The sequence below is a fragment of the Periplaneta americana genome, chromosome 15 (assembly GCF_040183065.1).
Source record: "Periplaneta americana isolate PAMFEO1 chromosome 15, P.americana_PAMFEO1_priV1, whole genome shotgun sequence".
In the NCBI taxonomy this organism is placed as follows: Eukaryota; Metazoa; Arthropoda; class Insecta; order Blattodea; family Blattidae; genus Periplaneta; species Periplaneta americana.
This window is the reverse complement of record NC_091131.1, coordinates 141929180-141955118: the sequence shown is the minus strand read 5'-3', so window position 1 is coordinate 141955118 and position 25939 is coordinate 141929180. Positions and strand designations below refer to the sequence as shown.

The 25939-nt window shown below is 35.7% G+C and overlaps 1 protein-coding gene across 1 annotated transcript in view; it reads right to left on the bottom strand.

Annotated features, from left to right (window-relative positions):
* LOC138715415 (putative E3 ubiquitin-protein ligase UBR7) overlaps positions 1-25939 on the bottom strand; it is a 106174-nt gene that overhangs the window by 7612 nt on the left and 72623 nt on the right. Inside the window, exons 6-7 of the mRNA XM_069848279.1 lie at positions 23196-23299; positions 2982-3156 (exon numbers count right to left, since the gene is read on the bottom strand). Of these exons, the coding sequence (XP_069704380.1) occupies positions 2982-3156; positions 23196-23299 (279 nt within the window). The remainder of the gene's footprint in view (positions 1-2981; positions 3157-23195; positions 23300-25939) is intronic.

Sequence of the window (25939 nt, the reverse complement as noted above, 5' to 3'; positions counted from 1 at the left end):
AGCGTATGAAGTGGACAGACAGAATAAGAAATGAAATTGTGTTGGAAAGAGAAGGTGAAGGAAGAATGATGCTGAAGCTGATCAGAAAGAAAAAAAGGAATTGGCTGGGTCACTGGCTGAGAAGAAACTGCCTACTGAAGCATGCACTGGAAGGAATGGTGAACGGAAAAAGAGTTTGGGACAGAAGAAAATATCAGATGATAGACGACATTAAGATATATGGATCATATGCAGAGACTAAGAGGAAGACAGAAAATAGGAAAGATTTAAGAATGCTGGGTTTGCAGTGGAAGACCTGCCCATGGACAAAACACTTATGTATTTATTGTAAGAAAACCTCGTGGAGGAATGATAAAGCCTCTATTTTACCAGTTTTTTTTTCAAACAAAAACGTTTAATACAATTTTGCTTGTTTTGCTTCCTTTCCCAAATAGAAATTGTTTTGTATGAAACATTTGATAGCATGTTTTGGGAAAGCCATCGATTGAATTTCCAATACACTCAGTCAATTTAAGTGAGCAGTATATTGTGATAATAAATGATTGAAAAAATTTTAGTTTTGTTCTTCAAACGTTTAGATCAAATTTCTGCACACTTCAAGGACAGAACTAAAATTCTTTCAATCACTTATTATCATAATACATTGCTCTCTTAAAGTGACTGAGCATATTGGGAATGAAATCAATGGTTTTCCATAAACATGCTATGAAATGTTTCATATAAAACAATTTTTATCTCGAAAAAGAAGCAAAGTGCGCACGCATGCACACACAAAATTTACAGAGAGAGAGAAGGGGAAGAAAGAGGAGGAAGGGAGAAAGTGGAAGAGACACACAGAGTTGGTGAAAAGTCCCAGTATACCTGTTTATTTTTCCTGCAAAACAGTCTGTATGGGACCACAAGAAGCTACAAACTAGAAAAACCGTGAGTAACATCACACTGTCCAATGTCATGTGCCTATCTAAATCCTTCTGCTAAATCACTGACAGTCACAGGGCGAAAAGATTTTATTTCCAATTCTTTCTTCATATGGTCCCACACTGTTGATCATATGATCATGATACTTGCAACTTCTTGTTCATTTCATCAATGATCGATCCAATGACTTGGTGATGACAGCACCATTTTTTCATCTAGTGGAAGGTCTCACACTTTGCTTTGTGTCTTTAACACATCCCGTGTTGAAAGCCATTCTGTCCCCTTCAACAAGTTATCTCTGCTCAGTGGCACCTTACCAAAACCAGTCCTGAAATTCTGCATGATGTAACTCATGGTTTTTCTGGTATGTGGGTCTCGTGGACCAACACAGAAGCCACAAGTCTCTTCTCCACACTGAAAACTCTCGTATTCGCCTCGCCATCTTGCATCTTCAGAACAACTGGGAATTTTCATGTGCTATGGATTCTCTCAGGTTTGCCAGATGTTATACGAGTATCACCGACACATTTTGCATGCACAGATTTGTTTTACGGGAAAAATAAACAGGTGTAGTGGGACTTTTTGCCCACTCTGTATATGCAGCCCCACCAAACTGACAAGGAAAAAACGTAGCATTTATGAACTTTGCTTGCAAACAAATATAATATGCCACTCAACAACTTACTGGTTGGTTCAAGTAATTCTTTTTGGAGCCAGGGAATCATTGTCTAAATACACCCACGACCAGCTAAAACTTCTGGACTGCAAGCTCTTCACTATGAAGAAGATCACTATGGAGATCTTGAAAGACTCTGTGCAGATTGTATATTTCCATCATTATTTAATAATAATTAATATTTTAAATTTTTGTGTAAAATTAACTTTTATTTATCTTCTGGATTCTAGGGGTTATCCTCATTGGAGGGCAGAGGATTTTATGAATAAATCGATACTATATGGTGTACCATAATTGATAGTGCAAACAGAAATGGTTTAAAGTACACAATAATATAGGAAAAAAGACTCAGTAAACATGGGTCCGCAAGCGAATAGTTTGCAAGATAGTTGTGAATATATGGTTACAAGCCACCACTGACTGACTTCATTGTTTGTACATATGGACAAATCGTGCACTTTTCACTTTGTACACTAAGTAACACAGTCCTAGTTGTAATAAATAAAAACAAATTAAAAGCTATTGTACACCTCACTAGAAATACTGTTGCTTGATAGTGTTCCTGTTCTACTGATGTTAACAAGAAATACTACCACAGTACACGTTACAATTAATGTACACTCTTTCCTGTGGAAGGTGTTCAAAATGTAGGCTACTCATCTCCGCATTGAGTTCCGAATTATTTCGAAGATATTGGATGATTTTGAAATTCTTGAAAAGCATGCACAGCCCTCTGCTCCAGTTCTTCAACTGTGTCAAGGCGAGTGCTGTATACTATGATTTGAGATGACCCTAATGAAGGATTTAAATCAGGTGATCTTGAAGGCCAAAGTACTGGCACGCCTCTACATATCTACAGTTGATCACATCTGTTACTTTAGATCTCTCACAGTAGAAGCAAAATGTGTCAGCCCACCATCATGCATATATCACGTAAGTGAGCAAGGAGAAAAGTGTACGATGTTGACACAGTGGCGGCTCGTAACCATACATTCATAACTAATGTATCTTGCAAACAGCTCATTTCCAGAACCATGTTTACTGAGCCTTTTTTACTTCTATTATCATGTACTTTCAACCATATCAGTTTGCGTTATCAATTTTGATACACCCTGTATATATATTTGTAACTATTTAGTATTTTGATTTGATTAGAACATGAACTGTCTGATATGATTTATGATCAGATTATTTTACAATCCTCGCATAATTCCCCCCTCTTCGATTTTTAGGGGGGGGGGAAGGAGGGAATTACGCAAGTATGGTATTTCTGACGTGGCAACACTTACTACTCCTCTGATTTCATTTAGCTTCAGTAAACAACTGTAAACAATGGACATCTGGTGCTTATGCTGAAATATATAATTTTATTCATGTAGTGTCTAACCTTCAATGGCTTCTACTTGTTTGATTCTGTCAAGAGATGAGAGAGCCTTGAGACCCTGCTCATAGCGAGATGCAGGCTGTCCACCTTCACCACTTGCTTTTCCTTTTTCTTCATATGCTTGGACTGTATCTTGTTCATCCATAAGGAAGTTTACACCTTCAGTTTCGTACACTGCCTGTGGACAGACAGAACAAATCACTACTTTTTGACTATGAGTACAATTTTAAACATCAACCAATAATCTCTAATGATTATTCTTTAAAAGGTGTGTGAAAGGGATATGCTCCAACCCAACCTAGATGCATGTAAATATCGCAATTGCGATTAATACAAAGAAAATAAGTGAAATTTTTTTGCTACCTATTTCATTATTGTGAATTAATGCTACAAATGGATATTACAGTGACTATTACACTTTTACTACATCATACTACTTTTGACCAATAAAACGGTACGAAAAGACATGTTTCAACCCATCAATGCTATTTATTGCTACAATTTTATCACTTTTCTAGCATTTGTTTCTTTTTGGCAACATTTAAAAATGCAAATTCTTTATGGTACTACTAAAACATGCTTTGCGATCGTCACAGATAGACAATTGAAAATGGCGGCTCCGTTCAAACGTTTTGGTGAAGCTAACATTAGTCAAATAAAATTTAGGAAGTCAATTAATACCTATTTTATTGTATTATAGTACTTATTTCTTTTAATCTATATATACTTTCTTCTGTTTTTATCGTCTACCTACCATTTGTTTTTTTGTTTGCAACATTTCAAACTCCAAATTCTTTATGGTACTATAAAACATGCTTTGCGATTGTCATTTGTTTACCGCATATAGTCAACTGAAAATGGCGGCTCCGTTCAAATGTTTTGGTGAAGCTAACATTAGTGAAATAGAATTTTAGTAAGTCAATTAATATTTTATTGTATTAGAGTACTTTACTTTTTCTAATCATGTTGTTGTTTAGTCAACTGTCCGAAGACAGGTCTGAACCTCACAAGTGATACCAAGAAGGCACCAGTTATAAGGCAACTAGGCCAGGAGATAATGGGGTAGGGTGGCCAGTTCCTTTCCCCCTCCATTGCATACATCGTCCACTAGCTACATATTACACTTCAGGCGCATACAAAAAATTGTTCTTCCTCTGACATATATCATCAAGTGAGATGTACTGCCTGATAATAGATCAGAGGATATTTTATCATGTAATAGTCAATTAAATACCACTCAAGTTTTGATTTCCTCTAGATAAATCAAAACCTCTAAGTGAGATTACTGTTGATAAATTGTATTTTCAGCAAAATACGAGCGATTTCGAAGAATACGCAATGTTTCTCTAAATTTCAATTTGAATACATTGTCAGATTTTGTTTTGTTCTTCAGAATCAACGAGTTATAATACTATAAAGAGGCTGTATACCTTTGATAAGTGCTCCCTGCAGAGGCTGGCGGTACTGTGGACCGCCAATTTTTGTTTGGTTAAAGAAAAGCAAAATGTGTTGTGTTTAACACGTGTTAATATTGTCAGTTTGGTGTAAAAGAATTTTTTAATGCTGAAACAATGCCGGCTCTGTGTTCAGCATACAACTGCACACACAGAAGCTACAAAACAGAAGATATTTATTTACTTATTTCTTCCTGTAACTACTACAGGTTGCCCTTGACAAAGAGTACCATGCTAAAATAAATAGAGTAAATGCCTTTTTCCTAAAATAATGAAAGCTATAATTTCAAACCTCTACTCTCTTTCCATTATGTTCCAAGAGTTGATCACGCTATTAGTTATCATCCATTTGACTAGACTCCAAAATTGACAGAACTCATCCTGCCTATGGTTTTCCATGGTCTTCCTAAGGCACAAAGACAAATGTCAGGATGAAAGAATGAATGAGCAGAAACTGGAAGGAGAATCAAATAAAAGGTACTGGATCACGTGTCCTTGCAAGGGAATTTTGGGCTTTGGGGAAGAATCTATGTAAGTTCCAAGCCTGTTGGCCATTCCTCTCCTACGTAAGGGAGAGGTATGTTGCAGAGCACAACCTTCAGTAGGGAAGGGCCAGGCAGGGTCGCCCAAGATGTTAGAGGCCTGCCTGAATAGCAACTGTTGAGAGGTGAGTATTGCTTGACAAGAATTCAAGCTCTTGGAGTAGGCGAATGATTGACTAAGATTGCCCAGGAGTACCCAAGCCGACACACGAAGTCAAGGCAGTCATTTGTAAAGGCTTTAATTTGAAAAATGTCGACATTTGTAACAGAAAATATGTAGCCCAGTTCTTTCAGGTTTCATCTCGACATTTATTTTATCACCTTAGGAAAACCACAGGCAGGATGAGTTGTTTCAATTCAGGAGACCAGCCAAATTTGGTGACACTAATAAAATATGGTCAAATTGTCTTTGAGAGCATAATATGGGGAAGGGTGTGTATTCTAACCAAAGACAGTACAGGATTGTGTGTTTCGCTTAGAGTGTGGTAGGGGTAGAGCATGTTTGCCAACTCAATCTGAATAGGTCCTGTAAGTTTGCTTTTATTAATGAATGATAAAACCAAATGTTGCATTTGGCTGGTTGAAGTAAAACATTTATATTCATACACACAGATATATTTGATCATTGCAGAAAGGACCTTAGTCACTTCAGTACAGTTTTAAGATATAAAGGAAAAACTATTTATGTTTTCACGACATTTTTATATCTAGTTAATTTCTCTGGAAAGAATACCTCAGCTGTCTTATTAACAATTGCTACTTCAATTAAAATAGGGATAAAATATAGTAATAAATCACCTCAAATCATAGGGAAATATCTATTAATGTAGACGAATTCAAGTAATGTACAAACCAATGTTTTTAGTTGGTTATTTAACGACCTTATCAACTAATAGATTATTTTTAGCGTCAATGGAATTGGTGATAGTGAGATGGTATTTGGCGACATGAGCTGAGTATTCATCATAGATTTTCTGAAATTCACCTTAAGGTTAGGGAAAACCCAGGAAAAACAACCAACTGAGTAATCAGCTGAAACGGGAATCGAACCCACGTCCGAGTGCAATCCCAGATCAGCAGTCAAACACTCTACCTCCTGAGCTACACTGGTGGCTTTTAGTCACTACTGTGTCAAAATTGATTAACATATTTTTATTATTCCATTACTGAAAGCATAAACATTCTTCACATTATACATTAAAACATTAATATTTAAACAAATTCTCTGTAATACAACATCTGATAATAACATTTCCTACATTTTTGTATCTTCATTCCATAGTTGGCCATCAGAAGATTATCATTCCAGAATTCTTCATTTTCGGCAGTTTCTGACATATAGGCAGCTGAGTTCTTAATACACTAGTCAACAGCTAAAATGTATCCCAGGTAAAATTAGTCAGAAGTTACTAATTTTAGCTCACTAAACATGAAAATGGCCTTCATTTTGGTAGATTAGTTCTCATTTCTACAATACAAAGATCATGCTCTTTCATTAGGTTTTTATTGATAACAAAGAATCATTCAAGTAGATATTTTTGAAACAGTCTAACAGGGTGTGAGGATGGGTTTATGGCACTTGCAAGTCTAGTTCTACCCTCATCTTGTCACTCCTTTAAAAATTTAGTTGAGTGCTTGGTTTCTGAGTGCGTGGACTGTGTTTCAGTACACTTCAAAATAATTTAAATATATAAAGTTTTAAACGTTATTGTGAGTGATTATAAAATAATTATATATGATTACATTATAATTTATATAATAAAAATTGGCGTTAAAGATACAAAATGCCACATAAGTATGTTAATAATTCAAACAACTTTTGTTATATTTGTGGGGAAGTTACTTTTAAATCACAAAAGGTGAAAGGGAGTTAATCCCATTGTTAAAAAAGAAGTACAATCTTTATTTGGTTGCAAAATACGGGATCAGGATAAACTGTTTGTACCCATATTTGTTGTTGTACACTTGATCGAAATGAAAGTGGCCTGTGTCTGAGAGACTAAGTTCGAATCGGGTATTTCCATGAGTGCTCGGGACAGCCAGGCTATGTTCAAAGATTGTGTATATTCTTCTTGTAGTTATAACGGGGAACACAACTATTAATCACTAAAATCTTCTGAGAAAATAATTCATATACGAGATTTAAAACAGACAGATTGTTCAGAGTGTTTAAACAGTGAATATTGTAACACAAACACTATAAATCATGAACATGTATACTTGGTCAAAATGAAAGTGGCCAGGTTCTCAAGTGGAGTATACCATTGCTAGTTACAATGCCATTCTTACTGCAGCAGAACTCTTAGCGTAGTGGTAGAGCGTTAGCTAAGTATTCGTGAGGTCGTAAGTTCAGATCTTCGTGGAGCTACTAAACTTCTTTTTTGCCTTTTAAATGCATCAGTGAAAATATAACAAGTTTTAGTCATTTTTTTACCCTTAGAATACTTTTCCCTTTATTATTATTTTTTTTTCGTGTTAATAGAAACTTTTGACACTAGATAGAAGTAACACTAAAGACGACAATTAGGGGCTTTCATATTAAAATGCTGTGTTAATTATTTTATTAATCCCTGCTCCTTTGCACTCTATTGCCTAGGGAACATTCAGTAAATATGTTGACGATTAAATAATTGACAATAATTAATTTGCAAGTTGTGTTACAGGGACTATGATTACTATACTAACCTAAATCCATGATCATCAGGGCCTAAACGTATAATTGTAAACAGAAGAAAAACCATAATTCTGATGACAAAATACATCCTGATTTCCTGGAATTATAACCACAAATTTTCACCAATTTTGTAATTATATATAAGTAACATGAATTAACATAAGCAAAATTATTTGACTATATTACACTAAAACGAGTTGTAAAAAATAAAAGGACAAAACAAAAAATTCACTACCGAGATTCGAAGTCGAACTGTCTGCATAGAAGTTAAGTAGCTTAACGCCAAGCATGCTGTGGAGGTATTAAAATGCTGTGTTAATTATCTTATTAATCCCTGCTGCTTTACACTCTATTGCCTAAGAAACATTCAGTAAATATGCTGATGGTTAAATAATTGGCAATAATTCATTTGCAAGTTGTACTACAGGGAATATGATTATTATATTAACCTAAATCCGTGATCATTAGGGACTAAATGTAGTAATTGTAAACAAGAAGAAAATCATTATTCTGATGACAAAATATATAATGATTTCCTAGAATTATAACGAAAAATTTTCACCAATTTTGTAATTATCTGTAAGTAACATGAATTAACATAAGCAAAATTATTGGACTATATTACACTAAAATGAGCTGTAAAAAATAAAAGAAAGGACAAAACAAAAAATTCTCTACGGAGATTCAAAGCATGTTGTGGAGGTAGCCCAAATCAGCGCCTTATATTATGGTGTTAACTAAAGCGACGCACAGAGGTTTACAGTAGTGAATTGTGCGCTCACCCGAAGGTACTTAGAAAATTTTCGCTGCTCAAGAGACTGGCCACTTTCATTTTGACCAAGTGTACATGTTCAACAAATCTACTTCAGTGGCTAAATGGAAATGGGCAATCTATGAATTTCGTTGTACAATGGAGCGGAGGGAACAAAGCAACCATTTAAATGATTGCTACTTCTGTATGGTTCCTTCCATTATTGACATGAATAGTAAGAAAAAACATCCTTTAACTTATCCAAATATCTTCTCAGCCATCCGTCCTGTGGCTCATAGCCATGAATTACCAATACCTGATTCTCCAGTCTCCTATGCAATTTATTCTGATGATGAATACAACATCTCAAGATACAGACTTTGTGCCTGATACATTACTTTCCGAAACCCATAGAGAGACTGAAAACACAACTAAATGACCTTGTGAGAGACTTAGATCTGCCTAAGAATAAGGCTGAGTTGCTGGCTTTACGACTTAAGGAGTGGAAAGTTCTTGAAAAAAAATGTAAAAATAAACCATCTCTCGAGTTCGTCAATATCCACTACAAATGTTTTCTCTATGCAGGAAAATCTTGTATTTTGTAATGACGTGGAAAACTGATGGATGTCATGGGTATTAAACATAATCAAGACAAGTGGCGCCTTTTTATAGACTACTGAGTTATAAGTCTTTTTAAAGTGATGGTCACCATGATTTAAACCCTAGCATATCTGTTTTTTTGCACCTCCTGCACCATGAAATTCCCAACAAAACAAAATATGTGATGTGCAAAAAACAGCTGACAGCCAGATTTTGAGTGCAGAAAGGACTGCAGTCCTGAACTCCTGATCTTTCTGCACTCAACCAGAAATTCAATCCCACATTTCAACCTTAGATCTCTGTAGATTTGGTCTTTTCTATGCAGAAAGGTGAATACACCTCCAGAGAGTCAAAATCTGCTCATAACTGAATTTCATAAAAAAATGTGACTCAGGTCCTTCCTGCAATCATCGATTCATTCATATAATGCAAATTTAAACAGCGAAATAAAACAAAATTTGTTTATAATGCAAAAAAAAAACCTTTGTACGAGGGTCATTCCATACTGATTTACATTTTCAAATTTCCCACCATCCATGATCTGCCATTTGGCTTGTCAATACAGTTGCAAGCATGTAGTACATTGGGTTTTCCTGCAGGTGGCAGCACAATACAGAAGAGTGTAATTCTGCAAATTACAGCGTATTTCCCCAACTGCTGTCATTACATGAGTGGACAGCATGGAGAGTGATCATCAAACACAGTGCTGGACGACGTGGTTTCTGTGGAAAGAGGATGTAAACACTGCAGATATTGACAAGCGATTGGTGGCAGTGTGTGGTGAGCATGCACCATCACGAAAAACTGTGGATAGCTGGAAATGTGGCCACACATAAACGGAGAAAGGAACCAGTTCTGGAATGAGTCACTGTGACAACACCAGCCAACATCTCTAGAGAGGAGGGGCATATTCTGGAAAACAGGTGCATCACATTCTCGAAACTGGAGGCGGCCACAGGACTTGCCAGAATCACTCTGCACTGCATAGTGCATGAACACCTTAAGATGGGGAAAGTATCTGCCAGGTGAGTATATTATTTTTTTAGGTAGTGATATTCTATATTTTTTTATTTTAAGCTTTCTGGGTCCCCAAGTCTCTGACTGCAGCACACAGATAATAGCGTAAGGACGTGAGCAGCAGTGATCTCCCTCACTGCCCCAATCACCTGTGAATATCTGCAGTTTTTACACCCTCTTTCCACAGAAGGGGGGCAAAGGCTAATTGGGATTTCTCGGTCTCTGATCAAGTCAAAAACCCCGATAGAATTAATATTTAATCCTTGCAGTGAATTTCGGTAAAGTCCAGAGGGGCCAATTAGTCAAATCCACTTTCTTCATCTCCATGCTGGGGCTCCCTGGGATCTTTTAAGATGCGAAAGAGAGAGTGGTATGCAGAAAGCAATGGAAAGCTAACACATTTATCCTTCCCAAGAAAAACTTCAAACTTAGCATGATGACTCTTTCCAAGGTAAAAGATTCCGGACGTAAACTATTTCTCCATTCAGATGTTCAGGAGGGGGATTCTGGGGAAGGACACATTATAAAGCAACCCATCAGAAAGAAGAAAAATTGAGGATTGGAATGTGATGGGAATATCAGAAATGAGGTGGGAAAATAGTGGCGAGTTGGTGAGTGATGAAATTAAATTGTTTTATTCAACTAGTGAGTGCAAACGAATTCATGGTGTTGGTGTATTATTAGAACCTCGTGTGAAAGATAAAGTAATATCAGTGCATTAAGTAGATGACTTGATGATAATGGTGAGACTACTAGGGAAGAAAATAGACAGTGCTAGTGCAAATTTACATGCCACATAGTGGTTTAGCAGACGAGGAAGTGGAAGAAAGCTATGACAAGATAGAAGAGATAGCTGAGAAGGAGAAGAAGGGAGCATGCGTAATCCTAATGGGCGACTGGAACGCAGTAGTAGGAGAAGGACAAGATGGAAGAACTGTTAGGAAATATGGATTAGGAAAAAGAAATGACAGAGGAGAATCTTTGGTGAATTTCTGTAAAAGAAATACATTATTCCATCAACATCAATGAAGAAGCTATACATGGACATGCCCAAAGCAGATATCAGATAGACTACATACTGGTGCAGGAAAGATTCCAAAATTGCTTAAAAAATGCAAAGACTTTACCAGGAGTGGATATTAACTCAGGTCATGTTCTGCTGATAGGCGAAGTAGATATTCGTCTGAAGATAAGAGGAAGACAGGTGGCGAAGAAATCTGACATGGAAAAACTGAAGAAAAAACTGAAGAACAAAGAGGAAAGAAGAAAATTTGAAGCAAATTTTCAAGAAAAAAACTACTACATTAGAATCCACACCTGAGAATAGTAATGAGTACTGGACTCATCTAAAAAAAACTGTATACAGAAAACAGCAGAAGAAACAATAGGATACAGAGAAGGAGTGAGAACGAAGAAACCTTGGGTCACAGGGAAAATGTTGGAGAAGATGGAGGAAAGAAGAAAATGGTAAAACGTCAACACGAAAGAAGGTACAAGAAACTACAGGAAACTAAACAACGAACTAAGAAGAGAAACTGGTAAGGTGAAGGAAGACTGCATGAAAGAAAAATGTAAAGAAGTAGAGGATCTAGAGAGAAAAGGAAGATATGATTTAATGTACTGTGAAGTTAAATGTTTGGACTTCACAAATAAGAACAGAAAATCCATGTGGTTGATAGAAGACGAAATAGGAAATGAAATAACAAACAAGGAATACTGAACACTTGGACGAAATATGTATAGAAGTTATACGAGACAGAGAATCGTCCAGGTAAGTTAGCCATAGAAGACGAAACAACCATATCAGAAGACGAAAAAGGATTTTCTATTTTAAGAGAAGAAGCTGAACTAGTGCTTAGGCAAATGAAGAATGGGAAAGCAACAGGAGTTGATGGAATCCCCAGTGAGTTAGTGAAATGCTTGAGTGAAGACAAGAAAATTCTATCATTATGCAACGAAATATATGAGAAAGGTGAATGGCCTGAAGATTTTACGGAGACAAATAATGCCAAGAAATGTAAGAAGTTCAGGACTATCAGCCTGATATTGCACTCGGCGAAGATTCTCCTATAAATACTGAATCAATGTTTATATTCTAAGATGAAAGAACAGTTGTGAGAAGAGCAATTTGGCTTCAGGAAAGGAAAAAGTACAAGGGATGCAACTGGACTACTACGAACAATCGGCGAAAGATACCTAGAGAAGAATAAAGAAGTGTATATAGTATTTGTGGACTTAGAAAAGGTGTTTAACAGAGTGGATTGGAACAAACTGATGGACATCATGAAGGCAGGAGGCTGTTCAGTAACCTTTATATGAAACAACGAGTCAAAGTCAGGATAGGAGGAGAAATGTCTGAAGGAAGTGAAATAGAAAGAGGAGTACAAGGATGCCCTTTATCATCTACCTTGTTCAACATCTACTTGGAGGATTTGGTGAAGAACTGTTTTCAGAACATGCGAGGGGTAAAAGTAGGAGGAAGAAGAATAAAGTGCATAAGATTTGCCGATGATATGGCATTGTTAGCAGAAGAGGAGATGATATTAAGGGATATGCTACTGGAGCTAAATGACAACTGTTAGCAGCATGGGATGAAGATAAATACAAACAAAACGAAGACCATGGTTGTCGAAAGAGAAATAAAGAAGGTAAACTTGAGAATTCTAAATGAGGCAGTAGATCAAGTGGACAACTTCAAATACTTGGGATGTACTATAAGCAGTAACATGAACTGCAGCTAGGAAGTCAAAAGGAGAATAATAATGGCAAAGGAAGCTTTTAATACAAAAAGGAGCATCTTCTGCGGACCTCTGGAGAAATAACTAAGAGACTAGTGAAGTGCTTTGTGTGGAGTGTAGCATTACATGGGGCGACGAAGTGAAGAGAAACGAATAGAAGCATTTGGAATGTAAATATGGAGCAAAATGGAGCATGTGAAATGGACAGACAGAATAAGGAACGAAGCTGTGTTCAAAAGAGTGGGTGAAAAAAGAATGATGCTGAAACTTATCAGAAGAGAAAGAGGAATTGGTTAGGTCACTGGTTGAGGAGAAACTGCCTAATGAAGGATGCACTGGAAGGAATGGTGAACAGGAGAAGAGTTCGGGGCAGAAGAAGATATCAAATGACAGACGACATTAAGATAAGTGGATCATATATGGAGATTAAGAGGAAGGCAGAAAATAGGAAAGATTGGAGAATGGTGGGTTTACAGTGAAAGATCTGCCCTTGGGCAGAACACTAATGTATGTATGTTTCCACAGAAACTACGTCGTCACACTGTCCTTGATGATCACTCTCCATGCTGTCCACTCACGTAATGACAGCAGTTGGGGAAATGCGCTGTAGTTTGCAGTAATTACACTCCTCTGTATCATGCTGCTACCTACGGGCAGACCAGTGTACTACATGCTTGCAACTGTAATGACGAGCCAAATGGCGGACCATGGTGGTGAGAAATTTTAAAGTGTAATTCAATATGGAATGTCCCTCGTATTTACGAAATAAAGCCATTTTCTGGTCTTTCCAAATAGTAACTTTAATGGAACAAACTGCAAAGTTTTAATTCGATGGGTTTGTAATGTCTATATCCCTTTTGATGAGAGTTGTTCATGGAGGGCGTGGCTAATAGAACAACACGAAGCATTCACACTTAAGGGGACTGGGTAGTCTCAGCGTATGGCTGTTGTGTATGAATGAAATTTTGTTATTACTCTTCAACTTTTGAAGCTATCAATTTATAATTTTTACAGCAAACACAGTAGTTGCAGGTATATTTAGGTTTATAAATTATCTTTTTACCTCACATACTTGATTTTATAAAAATGTTTATATTTGGAAAGTATTAAGTTAAAAACATAGGTATTTTAGGAACATTTTTCATAGAAATCCTTTGCATTACAGGTTCCTAAAACTTCAAGCATATCTCCAATGCAGCTAACTATATTTGCTCAATTTTCATCACATTATAAATATTCATTCAATAGAAAAAAAAATCATTTTCCATCATAAAAAATTATTTAAAAATTTTCATATTTTTTCATAGTTTCCATAATAATAATTTTTATAACTACGTGAAAGTGCCCATGCTTCTTCACTCTCACATGAAATATGAATATGCAAAATGTTAGCCTCCTAGCCCTTGTTCTTTCTGAGAAAAATATTTCTAAATTATCCATGTTTTTAACTTAAATTTAATTAATATTCTTTTCAATATTAAACTTGGCTCTGATTGATTGGATGGTGTGACTTTTGGTGTTTCAAATAAGTACTTCAGTAACATTCTTGGCATCTCTCAGTGCAGTCCCTACCCGGAGATTCGATTGAGAGACTATTTCACTTCTGGAGAATTTTACATTGAGGGATTCAATATATCATAAGCAGTGAAAAATAAACAAAGAAGAAATACCAATCTATATCACAAACACACTCATTGCTAAAACTCCAGTTATGAACGAAATTCTTCCATGGAAATGGTTAATTCCATAACATAGTATAAAAATTCCAGGAAATCATTCCAAAAATGATCCTCCATACATTCTTATGTTAGATGCCATGGAACTAATCTGCAGTACATATAAGGATCACCTTCAAATTTATACAGATGGATATCTAAATCCTAATAATGGGACATCAGGAGCAGGGTATTATATTCCAAAATATCAAGAAAGTTACTTCATTCCATGTTCATCCTCCTCCAGTCTTGAAACTGAATTGCTAGCTATTGATGCTGCTCTTCAGTGTGTTATTCAAATTTCTGAAAAATCTATTTGCATACTTACCAACTCCAAGGGAGCTATATTTAATATAATCAAATATGTATCAAACCTATAGGTACATAGAATTATTCCAATTCAGAAACAAGTAAACTAAAAAACCTCCAAAAGGAAATAACATTTCAATGGATACCTAGTCATTGTGACATACCTGGAAACGAGAAAGTCAATAATATTGCAAAACAAGCAACATATTTGCAACCAAGACCTCATCAAGTGATATCTCTATCCAGTGCTTTTGCTTCAATAAGGTCTCATTTCATAGACTTATGGATCAACAATTGGCTCTCTTGTGACAAAGGAAAAATTTTACAGTCCATTCAAAAGAAACCAAATGACCTGGAAATGTACAAAAACTTGCCCAGACATGTTCAAATATTTTTAATAAGAGCCAGAACAGGTCACATTGTCACACAATTGTACCTACACTGATTTCACATTTCTGATAATCCTACTTGTATGTGGTGTAATAATCATGATGAAGATCCGGAACACATTTTTCTATACTGTCCATCCATAAACCACAAAAGAAGTAAATTAAAATCATCAGTACCAGTTGCAGAAGACACAGCCCTGCAGTATAATTATATTGACTACACCCCACCTCTGGCTACTAACAACAGGCATCTATAATGAACACTGATCAAAATACCACTCATTTCTCGTGAAAAACAACAACTGAATAGACTACAGTGGACTATAGTGGACTTTATATTGTCAGCAAACAGCTGGATACATTAAGAAGATTGATTAATTAATATTCTTCAGGTTTAAACAATTTTTATAAAATCAAGTATCTGAGGCAGAAAGATAATCTAAAAACCAAAATATACCTGCAAATATTGTGTATGCTGTAAAAATTGCAAATTAATAGATTCAAAAGTTGAAGAGTAATAGCAAAATTTCTTCACTTATACACAACAGCCATATGCTCAGATACCCAGTGCTCTTAAGCAATGTTGCCTAATTGTATTGTTAGTGGTGGTAATTTAAATATACCCCTATATGGTAATTTAAATATCTATGCACCCAAAATACTGTAGCCATGAAGATGAGATGTATGAACTAAGTCATATGAAAAGCATTATAGTAATACATTAATCTGTAAATACTGTGACTATCAATTTCATTATAAACGAAAGCATGCACTGCCAATTGGAAAGCACGTGAAGTGACGTGAATCTAGGCACAAAAAGAAGCTAGATTGGAAACATTAGAAGAAACGATTACAAACGCGAAAAAAGTGAAAGAAGAATTTAATTTTGTATTGGGCACCTTTGAAACTTTTGTGAAGCGCAATATTCCTGTTGAAAAACTCTATCATCCTAAAATGAGGGAATGATTGTCGTAATATATTTGCGGTAGTGGTGATTTTCCTTCTGTCAACAGCATTCCATATTATTTACCACTTACTAAGAGAAAAGAGGAAGAAATAAAAAACAGCATTATTTAACATATTGCTCATGCCATCAATACAGTTAAAACTGAAGTAGTGGCTTCCATAGTACTAGTTAGCAAATGGAGTTAACTGTGCGAATACCATTGTGGACACAATCAGACTTTTGACACTGATCAAGAAAAGATTATGGCTGTAGCTACAGATTCAGCACTTTACATGGCCAAGTGTGTAACAACATGGAAACATGGAAAGGTCGGCCAGAAAACCTTCAGCAATGTGGAAAGTGTTTCTGAAGATGAAATGGGAGAATTAAATACTGCTCCACCAGAGACAAAAATGCTAGAGAACAAAACTACAGTAAAACTCCATTTTAATGTTCCCATTTTTAAGGAATAATCTGTTAAGTCCCTGTCAAACTACCATAAGAATAATGTAATTAATTTCCACTTTTAAAGAAACCGGTTTAAGGAAAATCCCGCTTTTAAGGAATACTTTTCAAGTGAATTTTGTGAAAATGAAGCCCGAAATATCAAATAGACTTTCAATAATCAATAGTACCAGCATATTGGATAGTGCCTCTCAATCACATGGCAGCATTATTCTTTATGATCTTGCTTTGTTCTTGTGAGTTGTATGGATTCTGTTTCCAAGTTTTTTTTTTTTTGTACTATTTATGCATCATTACAGTAGCAACTAAATGGAAGAAATTAACTATCAGACAGAAAGTGAAAATAATAAGGGCTGTAGAGGCTAAACTCCAAATAATGCTATCATATAATGGCAAAAAAAGTATGGTTTGCCAACTACTTCTTTATGGGGAATAAATTTTCAGTGCCAAGTTTCAGTGTAGTTTGAGTTCAACCAAACAGAAAAACATTGGTGCCTCACCATTTGAAGAGTTAGAAAATATTAAAATGAAATGTATGTAAATAATAATTCTAGCCTAATTAAATAATTATAATGTTTGGTATATAACACACTTTAGTACTAGTTATTTCAGTCTTTCCTTCCCATTTTTTATAAACCCCCTTTAATCCCTCAGAGATTCGTTAAAAAGGAGTTCTGTTGTACTATGTCTGCGCCAGATAGAATTCATGGTTTAAGGGATTAGGTACAGCTTAAAGCAGTAAAATTTTTGGAAATATTCAACATTTTTTCCTCCATTACTGTATCTTGAACAATAATGAAAATTGGTATGTGTAAAACACTCTCCTTCTGCTATCTGAAAAAAAAAAAAATATATATATATATATATATATATATATATTTTACGAAATAAAGAGATTATTATTTCTTTTTCAAAATTAAAAAAGGTGGCAGTTCACTGTACAGTGATGAAGTGTTTCCCTCATAAACTTGTTAACTTTTTCATGTTCTGTCTCTTTTATTGCTGAAACTCAAGTTTACAATATCATGTTCTTTCAACTACATTTCTTAATAAATAATATTTGTTTTATTTTGTGTTAGAAGAAAATATGATATTTGACCATTTTTTTAATGAATTTATTTCTTATCAGACAATCTATCAAAGGCAGGGAAGTGATCTTGCATCATATTGTAGATATGACATGCATAAATATACACAAAAAATTTCATCACAGAATGTTGAATAGTTTTTGAGTTATGTGGGAAAATCTTCATCACTGCACAGTGAACTGAATTTTGGAAAGAAAAAAATGTATATATTTTTTTTAAATCGTAAAAATATATATATATATATATATATATTTTTTTTTTCATATAGCAGAAGGACAGTGTTTTACAATACTAATTTTCATTATTATACAAGATACAGTAATGGAGGAAAAAAATGTTGAATATTTCCAAAATTTTACTGCTGTAAGCTGTACATAACACCTTAAGTCATGTTACTTGGCCACTCATTTAGATTATATTTTATCACTTTTCATGACCCATGATGATGGAAATGCCAGGGTGAGATATGTTAGATGTCCTAAGGAGCATATGGTATCCATCCTCTAATGTCGACACAGAAAGATCATTTTCAAAGTACAACCTGGTAGTGAGTGACAGATTGGCAGCTGTGAATGGAGAAATAGTTACCATAATTGCATTTGAATAAGGTAAAATTAAATATTTCAATGTAGCATAATATGATCTAATATTACGATCATACATAAAATGAAAGGTTAGGTTAAGCAATGAGTTAATCAGTCTGCATTCAGTATGCCTCCAGAAATGAAATCAAATAAAATCACATTTTTGCATTTTAAATAGCTAATTAAAAAAAAATAAATAAAACCATTTTCCAACACCTATACCTATCAACTGATTCAGTTAATGATGGCAACATCCATCATACTGGATGCTAAGGCAGCCAGATGGCCAAGTCTAGCCCCATCAATCAATCCCAGAGTTTGGAATGTCTGGGAATGAAGAACAGGATCCTTGACGTGTGATTAAAAAACCAGAATGTAGTTGTTATCCAATGTTCAGCTATTTTAGCAATGAAACCATCAGCCAGCTTGCATTTGTAGATATTAGAAGTGTTTGAAAGAGATGGTTTCTGTCCATGGCTTCATCCATTCCACAAAGAACACACAATCTGGTGATGGAATAATGCCAATCCTATGCAGATGTTTTGCCAGGCAGGAGATGAAAGGCTGATACAGCAGAATTCCTTGGATTATGTAGTTCAACTAGAGATAGGAGGTCAGGGCGATTCTGGTGACATAAGATGAGCTGATCAAGAGATTCGAACAGGCAATTGTTACTTGATGCTTCTCAAGTTGCTGCCAATGCTGTATTTTAGGTCGCCAGACACCAAGTTCAGCTCCATCAGCTCATAGGATGAGAGAGGGTGATTCTGACTTAAGATGCGCTGAAAGGCAGAACCTCATCACAAGCTTCAACAAGCACTTGGCCTACAGGTCTACATTATTCCTCCATAATATACATAAGAACAAAGCCTTACTTTCGCGTGGCTTTGAAGACTTCTAGCTCAACTAATTTTAGCCTTCATCTTGCTTCCCTTTACTGCTGAGGATTGTGATGCCCACCTCTTGCTACATGTCGGGTAACATCTTAAGATGATCCTGCCCTGCTGCTTTTATCGAATGTTTTGGATAGTACTCTACATTTCCTTTCCCTTTAATATGTTATATTCTAGGTTAGATCTATTGTTTGACATTTTCCTTGAAAGGACTTTTTTGTTAAATTGGAATGGCGACATATGGAGTCAGACAAGTGGCCTACAAGTTTGGATCTCACACAGTTTCTTACTTGAAGCCCCAAATCCCCTTGTAAGAACATAAACTCGCATAACTTTTAATTGTTTTTTTCCTCCCTCATCCCTCAGTGCCATTGCCATGTATGACAAAGTATTTGGGAATGACATTTGTGATGCATCGTCACTTAGTGGACAGTCCACTAGATTCCAAGTAAGTGGAGTCATTGGCCAGGCTGAACAGATTATCTATCAGCTTCTTATATAAATAATCTGCAGGCCATGAAGCAATAAAATATAGACTTATGTTACTTAGAAGTAACATGCATGGCAACAGTGTGTCCTTAACCATGGTCGCAGCAAGAATGTGACTGGCTGGGCAGTGTAATTGCCTTCACGATGGAGGTGTATTTCACAGAACTGTCAAGAACTGGGTGCCTGCACACGACTCAACTAGTTAGTAACTCGAGTTGGCAACCAGTTGCTTGCAAGCACTTTCTCTTGTATTGAGTGGACTGCCGCACATAGCTCGACAATAACGCAACTGATTAGTGAATGGTTGCATGCAACTCGGTGTGCAGATAGCAAACCAACCTTGGTCACACAGTTGCATTGTCTTTGGTGTATTGTGCCTGATGTTGTGCAGTATGAATGAATAAGTAACACCATCAAATTCGTAGAAGTTGAAAAACAGTCTGTACTATATAACTAGAGGTGGCCGGGTAGCTAGCTCAGTTAGTAGAGTGACTGACTAAGAGCTGGAAGGTCCGGAGTTCGATTTCTAGCAGTGACGTGACTTTCTCGTTAAACTTCCAGAACAACTCCGAAGTTAACTCAGCCTCCTAGCAACTGAGTACTGGGTCTTTCCCAGGAGTAAAAGGTGGTCAGAGCATTATGCCAACCACACCACCTTATTCTATTGCAGAGGTCTCTACGTCCATGCCCCTAAGCATCTTCATGACATGTGCAGGGGCCTATAACTAGAAGCTGCCAGGCTACTCAAGAAAAGATTAAACAGAAAAAGCGGGGAGCAAAGTGGCAAAACAAGTCAAAATGATATATATGTATGTATGTTGTTGTTGTTTAGTCAACTGTCTGAAGACAGGTCTGAACCTCACAAATGATACCAAGAAGGCACCACTTATGAGGCAACTAGGCCAGGAGAAAATAGGGTAGGCTGGCCAGTTCCTTTCCCCCTCCACTGCATATATCGCAGACTAGCTTCATATTACACTAGTCAGACTTCAGATATGCATGTAACTCTCTATTTTTTAATATACATTGTTGTAATCTGAAAGAATCAGAAACTAAAACAATTTAAATAATTCTTACACATTACACTTTTTAACATATTTTGTAGATTATCTTGGCAAATAAAGTATATTCACTATGGTGTTTAAATGCAACATACATAATCTGATTTAGCTAATTTACATAACAAGATTTCACAGTGTTACTGAGTTGTTAGCCATTTCAGGACATTACTGCAGTTGTGTCGATGTGTGGCCAATCCCTTCTCGTCTGTGGACGTAGTTGTGAAGAAAGCAAACAACATTTACAATATTATTGACTTTTCCTGGTGTTCGGTATCATATGGGTCCGTTAAGAACTTGCAGCTGTAACTTCAAAAATACATTCAATAGTTTTCCTTCTCCGGCTCAATCAATAGTTGAAGATCCTTTTCACATTGTTTACGATTCTTCTTGAATATGGTTTCATTAATTAGCTTGTTAATGGGAATGTTTCGTCTGCAACAAAATAATAAGGAACGGACTCTCTTTTTCATTATACTTTAACTGTGGAGGGTAATGAAATGTCAAGACTCCTTTGTCTTATCTAATGTCTGCATGCAAAAGCGCGAAAAATGCCTCCATCACTATTTCTTGCAGTGTAACCTGGTTCAATCATTGTGAACAAGTCATCTGAATCATAGCATGCCAAAAGTACAGAAAATGATAGGATTTGCAATTGAGTATTCGAACTGGTATTACCAAATTTCTTAATTTGGACGTCTGTACTAATTCAGCGTACGATTCTTCCGAAATTCTATAGAATGCAATAAACTAGGTGTTTGTTGTAGTTCCTTAGGTGCTGCAGTTAATGTTCCTTTCTATAAGAGGATGAACCCAAAACCTCTTCCTTACTCCTCTTAACAGCCTACTATGTTGGTAATATAGTATATCTTCTTCCTCACTAGAATCAATACTCAATATGTTATACACTCTACACTATGTAAAATGTTCTGGTTCTCACTACAGTAGAAAAAGCTTCTTTTTCAGCAGGTAACTGCCATACTGCTGTGCGAACTTCAGTTGCTCTGTGTGCAGAATACAGCTTCGACCAGTTGCTAACCAGTTGAGCTCCACAACAGTTGACCAATTCACATTACTAACTAGTTGAGCCACATGCGGACAGCCTTAATCATACAGGGTGGTGTGCAGGAACGAAAGATTTTGAATCAATTAGCACAAAGTCATACATGAAGTTGGTAAAAGCATATTATAAGACCTATCTTTCTCCAAAACATGGATCCTTAGAATTATTTCATTATTGACACATTAAATTTGTTTGTGGGTTGGTTCCTTTCTGCATTATTTGTCTGGTTCACAATTTCACAAACCATGCCAACCTGCTCCCTAGAGTAATACCAGCAATTCTAGCAGATGGAAGTAATGATTTCACCCACTTAGTTATTAGAAGCAAACAGTGTTGACATAATATTTTCTGTCATTTTCTCTCTGCAGAATAAATAATAATATACTTTTTCCCCCATGATATACTCTTTTTTCGTAATAATGGGGGGGAGAGGGAAGATTCGTAATAGTTGGCACCTCTGTCAGTGTAATGTGTATTGTCTATGGGAGAATGGAGTTCAGTACAAGGAAATTGGAATTTTCTGGCTTCTGAAAAGGAGACAAAGTATCACGTGAATGTGATTTTATATAGAAGTCAAGTCATTTGTCTCATAATATTTTGCACTACCCCTAAATAAACTCAATTTACCTTTAATATTGCTGTGTCCATGACAAGCATTATATTGGTTTTTCTACCCCTAAATAAACTCAATTTACCTTTAATATTGCTGTGTCCATGACAAGCATTATATTGGTTTTTCCTGGAATTAATACAGATTAACAAGATTATTCTATCTCCTGATATGATAAATTAGGGAAGACCAGCCATTCTCGTTCAGAGTTGACTTGATTCTTCACATTTTAATTCATCATTGGAAAGGAATGAAGGTTATAAAGCCACAGTAGCATCAAAAAATTGCTCTCAGAGAAAAATAGATAGTTGAGTTTTCAATTCAGCAATGAAAACATTTGGAAAATCCTCAACACATATCAACATCACTTCAATACAGAGAGTAGGCAGACATATTAAACATATTGCAGACTACAGTTATGCTGAACAGCTTCGTTTAAAGTATTTTTCTGTCATATACAGTACACACTTTTCAATATTTAGAAATCAGCAGTAACAGTATTGAAATAAATTTTCTATATATACTAAAACAATTCATGAGATCCAGATCCGTCTTTAACACAGTCTCCAGAACGAATTACGATTTCTAAAATTTTATTATAGTAAGTTTTTCTTTTGGTTCTTAAAAATTACAGGAGATTATATCAACAAATATACGTTAGTTAATACTTGTCCCTTGCTTATTTCCTAGGGCAATGTGGACAATGGCCAACTTAAATAGTGTAAGTGCAAAGATAAAAGAAGAAAAATGAAAGGGCTGATACGGGAAAGAAAACTACAGTAATTGAGTGCTAATTTGCACTGTTTGATCAATAGAAGAAAAAAAATGATACCTGACAAGCATCACATCTGCACAGATGTTTCCTCCAGCCTTCAGAGAAGAACACTGCGCCTTGCTCCCCACCAACAACTGGTCTCAGTTCCTTCAACAAGCATTCTGTACAAAAAGATAGTGCAAAACAATCATATTAAAATATATTTTCCATCAGGTGGAAAGAAAGCTATGTCAAAAAATTATTCAGTTAGTATATATCACTGTTACAAGATTATTCCAGTACTTGCAGTAGGAAAAGAGAATATTGTAAAATATTATTTTCCTAGCTTTCATATCCCTATGATTCTGCAATGTGTTACTGTACATGATCTTAAAACTTGTTACAAAGGTCCTGACATTGTAAAAAGACATTCTGGTGTTTTCTGTTTATTACTTTTACAATTTTTTACTGGAAATGATTTGAATTAGTCTCATATGCACGGGTTTGAGGGCTTTCACATATTTACTGATTCAAGAATTGTTCGCTTCTTAATCTATACAGTAGATCATTATCTTTTTTGGGAATAACGTTCTTCATAGCTTTCCAGAATTACTATGTAGTCATGCAGCAATACCATTTACAGACATGGAAACATCAAATTATAGAAATGTGGATCAGCAGTGTCAAATCCGTGAGTGTTAACTTATGACTAGGGCCGTGACATTTGTATATTTGCATTAGTTTGAGATCACCTGAAAGTGAACACACAACGTCGGACAGAACAATGTGTTTCAAGTATAGGCAGTGGAAGCAAATTTGACATATGCCTAAGCAGGCACATTCCGTGTTTTATATATGATTATTGCGTATTATAAAATCAAGACAATACAATCATTGTACATAAGGGTTAATGTCGGAGTGGTCTAAAATGCTGGTGAAGTTGAGAATAATTGTTGGAAATCATACTTAAATTGTCACAAATGTGGTAAAACATAAGTCTGAAAAGATGTTTTTTTTTTAATATTTAGAGTTCTGCATTACAGTTTTAGAATCCCGAAAACGTGTATGTCATACAATTTTGCTTTCCTATATTTAACTGTTCCATTAATTTATTTATCACATCTATTCCATACCTTACTTTTCTTGCATGGTGTTTGCCAGGTTTCGATTCCTGCTGCAATAAACAACAACATTCATTTTCAAAATTTCAAATGAAAATGACCATTGAGTGTCGGATAGAATGACCTTGTATGAGTTCAACATCGACTGAAACCAAGGGCACATGAATTGAAACCACCAATTTTTTTGTATTACTATGTTCATTTTCGCACACACCTTTTTGCTTAAATCATATTGCAGACCATTCACTTTTGAGATGAGATTATTTACTATCGAAATTTGGTCCATCAATTTCACACCAGTCTTTTCGAGATATTCGATTGTAGAGGGGATAAATCCAAAATTATATGAATATATTCACACTGTTTTTTAATATCTGGGTCACCAAGAAGAGTTTGGGCATTACTTACGGAAGCTGCACCGTTTCCGTCAAACATCTGTATGACTCTTTTTATGCTGGCAAACTTATTGTGAAAGTATGTGCAAGCTTCCAGCCACGATCCCCATCGCGTTAAAATGGGAACAGGAGGAAGAGGCACTCCAGGGCAAACTGCTTGTCTAACTGTACGAGCAAACGGTAAACAGAGACAGTGCATGATGATGCACAATGCTGTATGCTCACGAATCGTCTACAAACTACTACAAATATACCAATGTCACAGCTCTACTTATGACTGAGTCCCCATAAAACTGTACGAACTTACAGACTAAATATAGCAGGAACAGATTGGAGCTGAGGCCTATAATGCCTAAAACATATTAACAATATAATTAAGCAAAGACAATCTAAGAGACCATGAACTTCAAGGGTATACTTCGTGAGAAAACATAAGTCTTCTCTCCTGGAAGGAAGATCATAAATACTCACACCTCCATTATTTTTGTAAACGTTTCCACTGTGGGTGACACCCCCTTCTTATAGCACTCATACACTATAAGTCAAAGTAAATTGCTAGTGAAATCATCGATGAGAGAGTAATGTAGTGATATGAGGAAAGGCTGTCATGTTCTGTCATTGACTATGCACGTCATTATTAAAAGGTTTGAAGTTAATTATCTTTCTACGTGAATTTATTGCATTCTTGCCACATTTTGTAATATGTAGTGTTGACGTTCATGTTTTTATACGTGAAATTAATTAATATAGGATACGAAACTGTGGTCAACACCATCTACCTTTGCCCAGGCGAAATAACAGATTACAAGACATTTTGACATTTTACCCAAGAAATTTTGTAACACAGGCAATTTGTCACATATTTACATTTTATCACAGGTACCAAAATGTCACATTTACTATTTGTCCTAGTGACTGTAAGGACTTTTCAGTGGCATTGACTTGGGGGGGGGGCATGGTGTTTTTTGCCCCCTCAAAAATATTTTTGAGTGTCATTTTGTCCCCCCCCCCCCCCCAAAGAATATTAAATTTGAATATTACATTTTTCATTTGCCACAACCTCTTGACAAGAGTTTCAAAATACTGGCGTTCTAATAAATAATTGGAGCAACGATAACCCACAGAGCATTGGAGATTGTACTTTATATTTGCAGGTTGCATGGTTCAAGCATAGATAGCAGTTACATTTGTTGACTCGAGAAAACAAGAAGATTCGAGCTTTAGGAGTTTGTCATAGTTTCTGTACTCTTTGGTCTATTCGAGTTGCTGCTAGGATTCAATTCGAGATTCTTGAAATTTCCAGTGT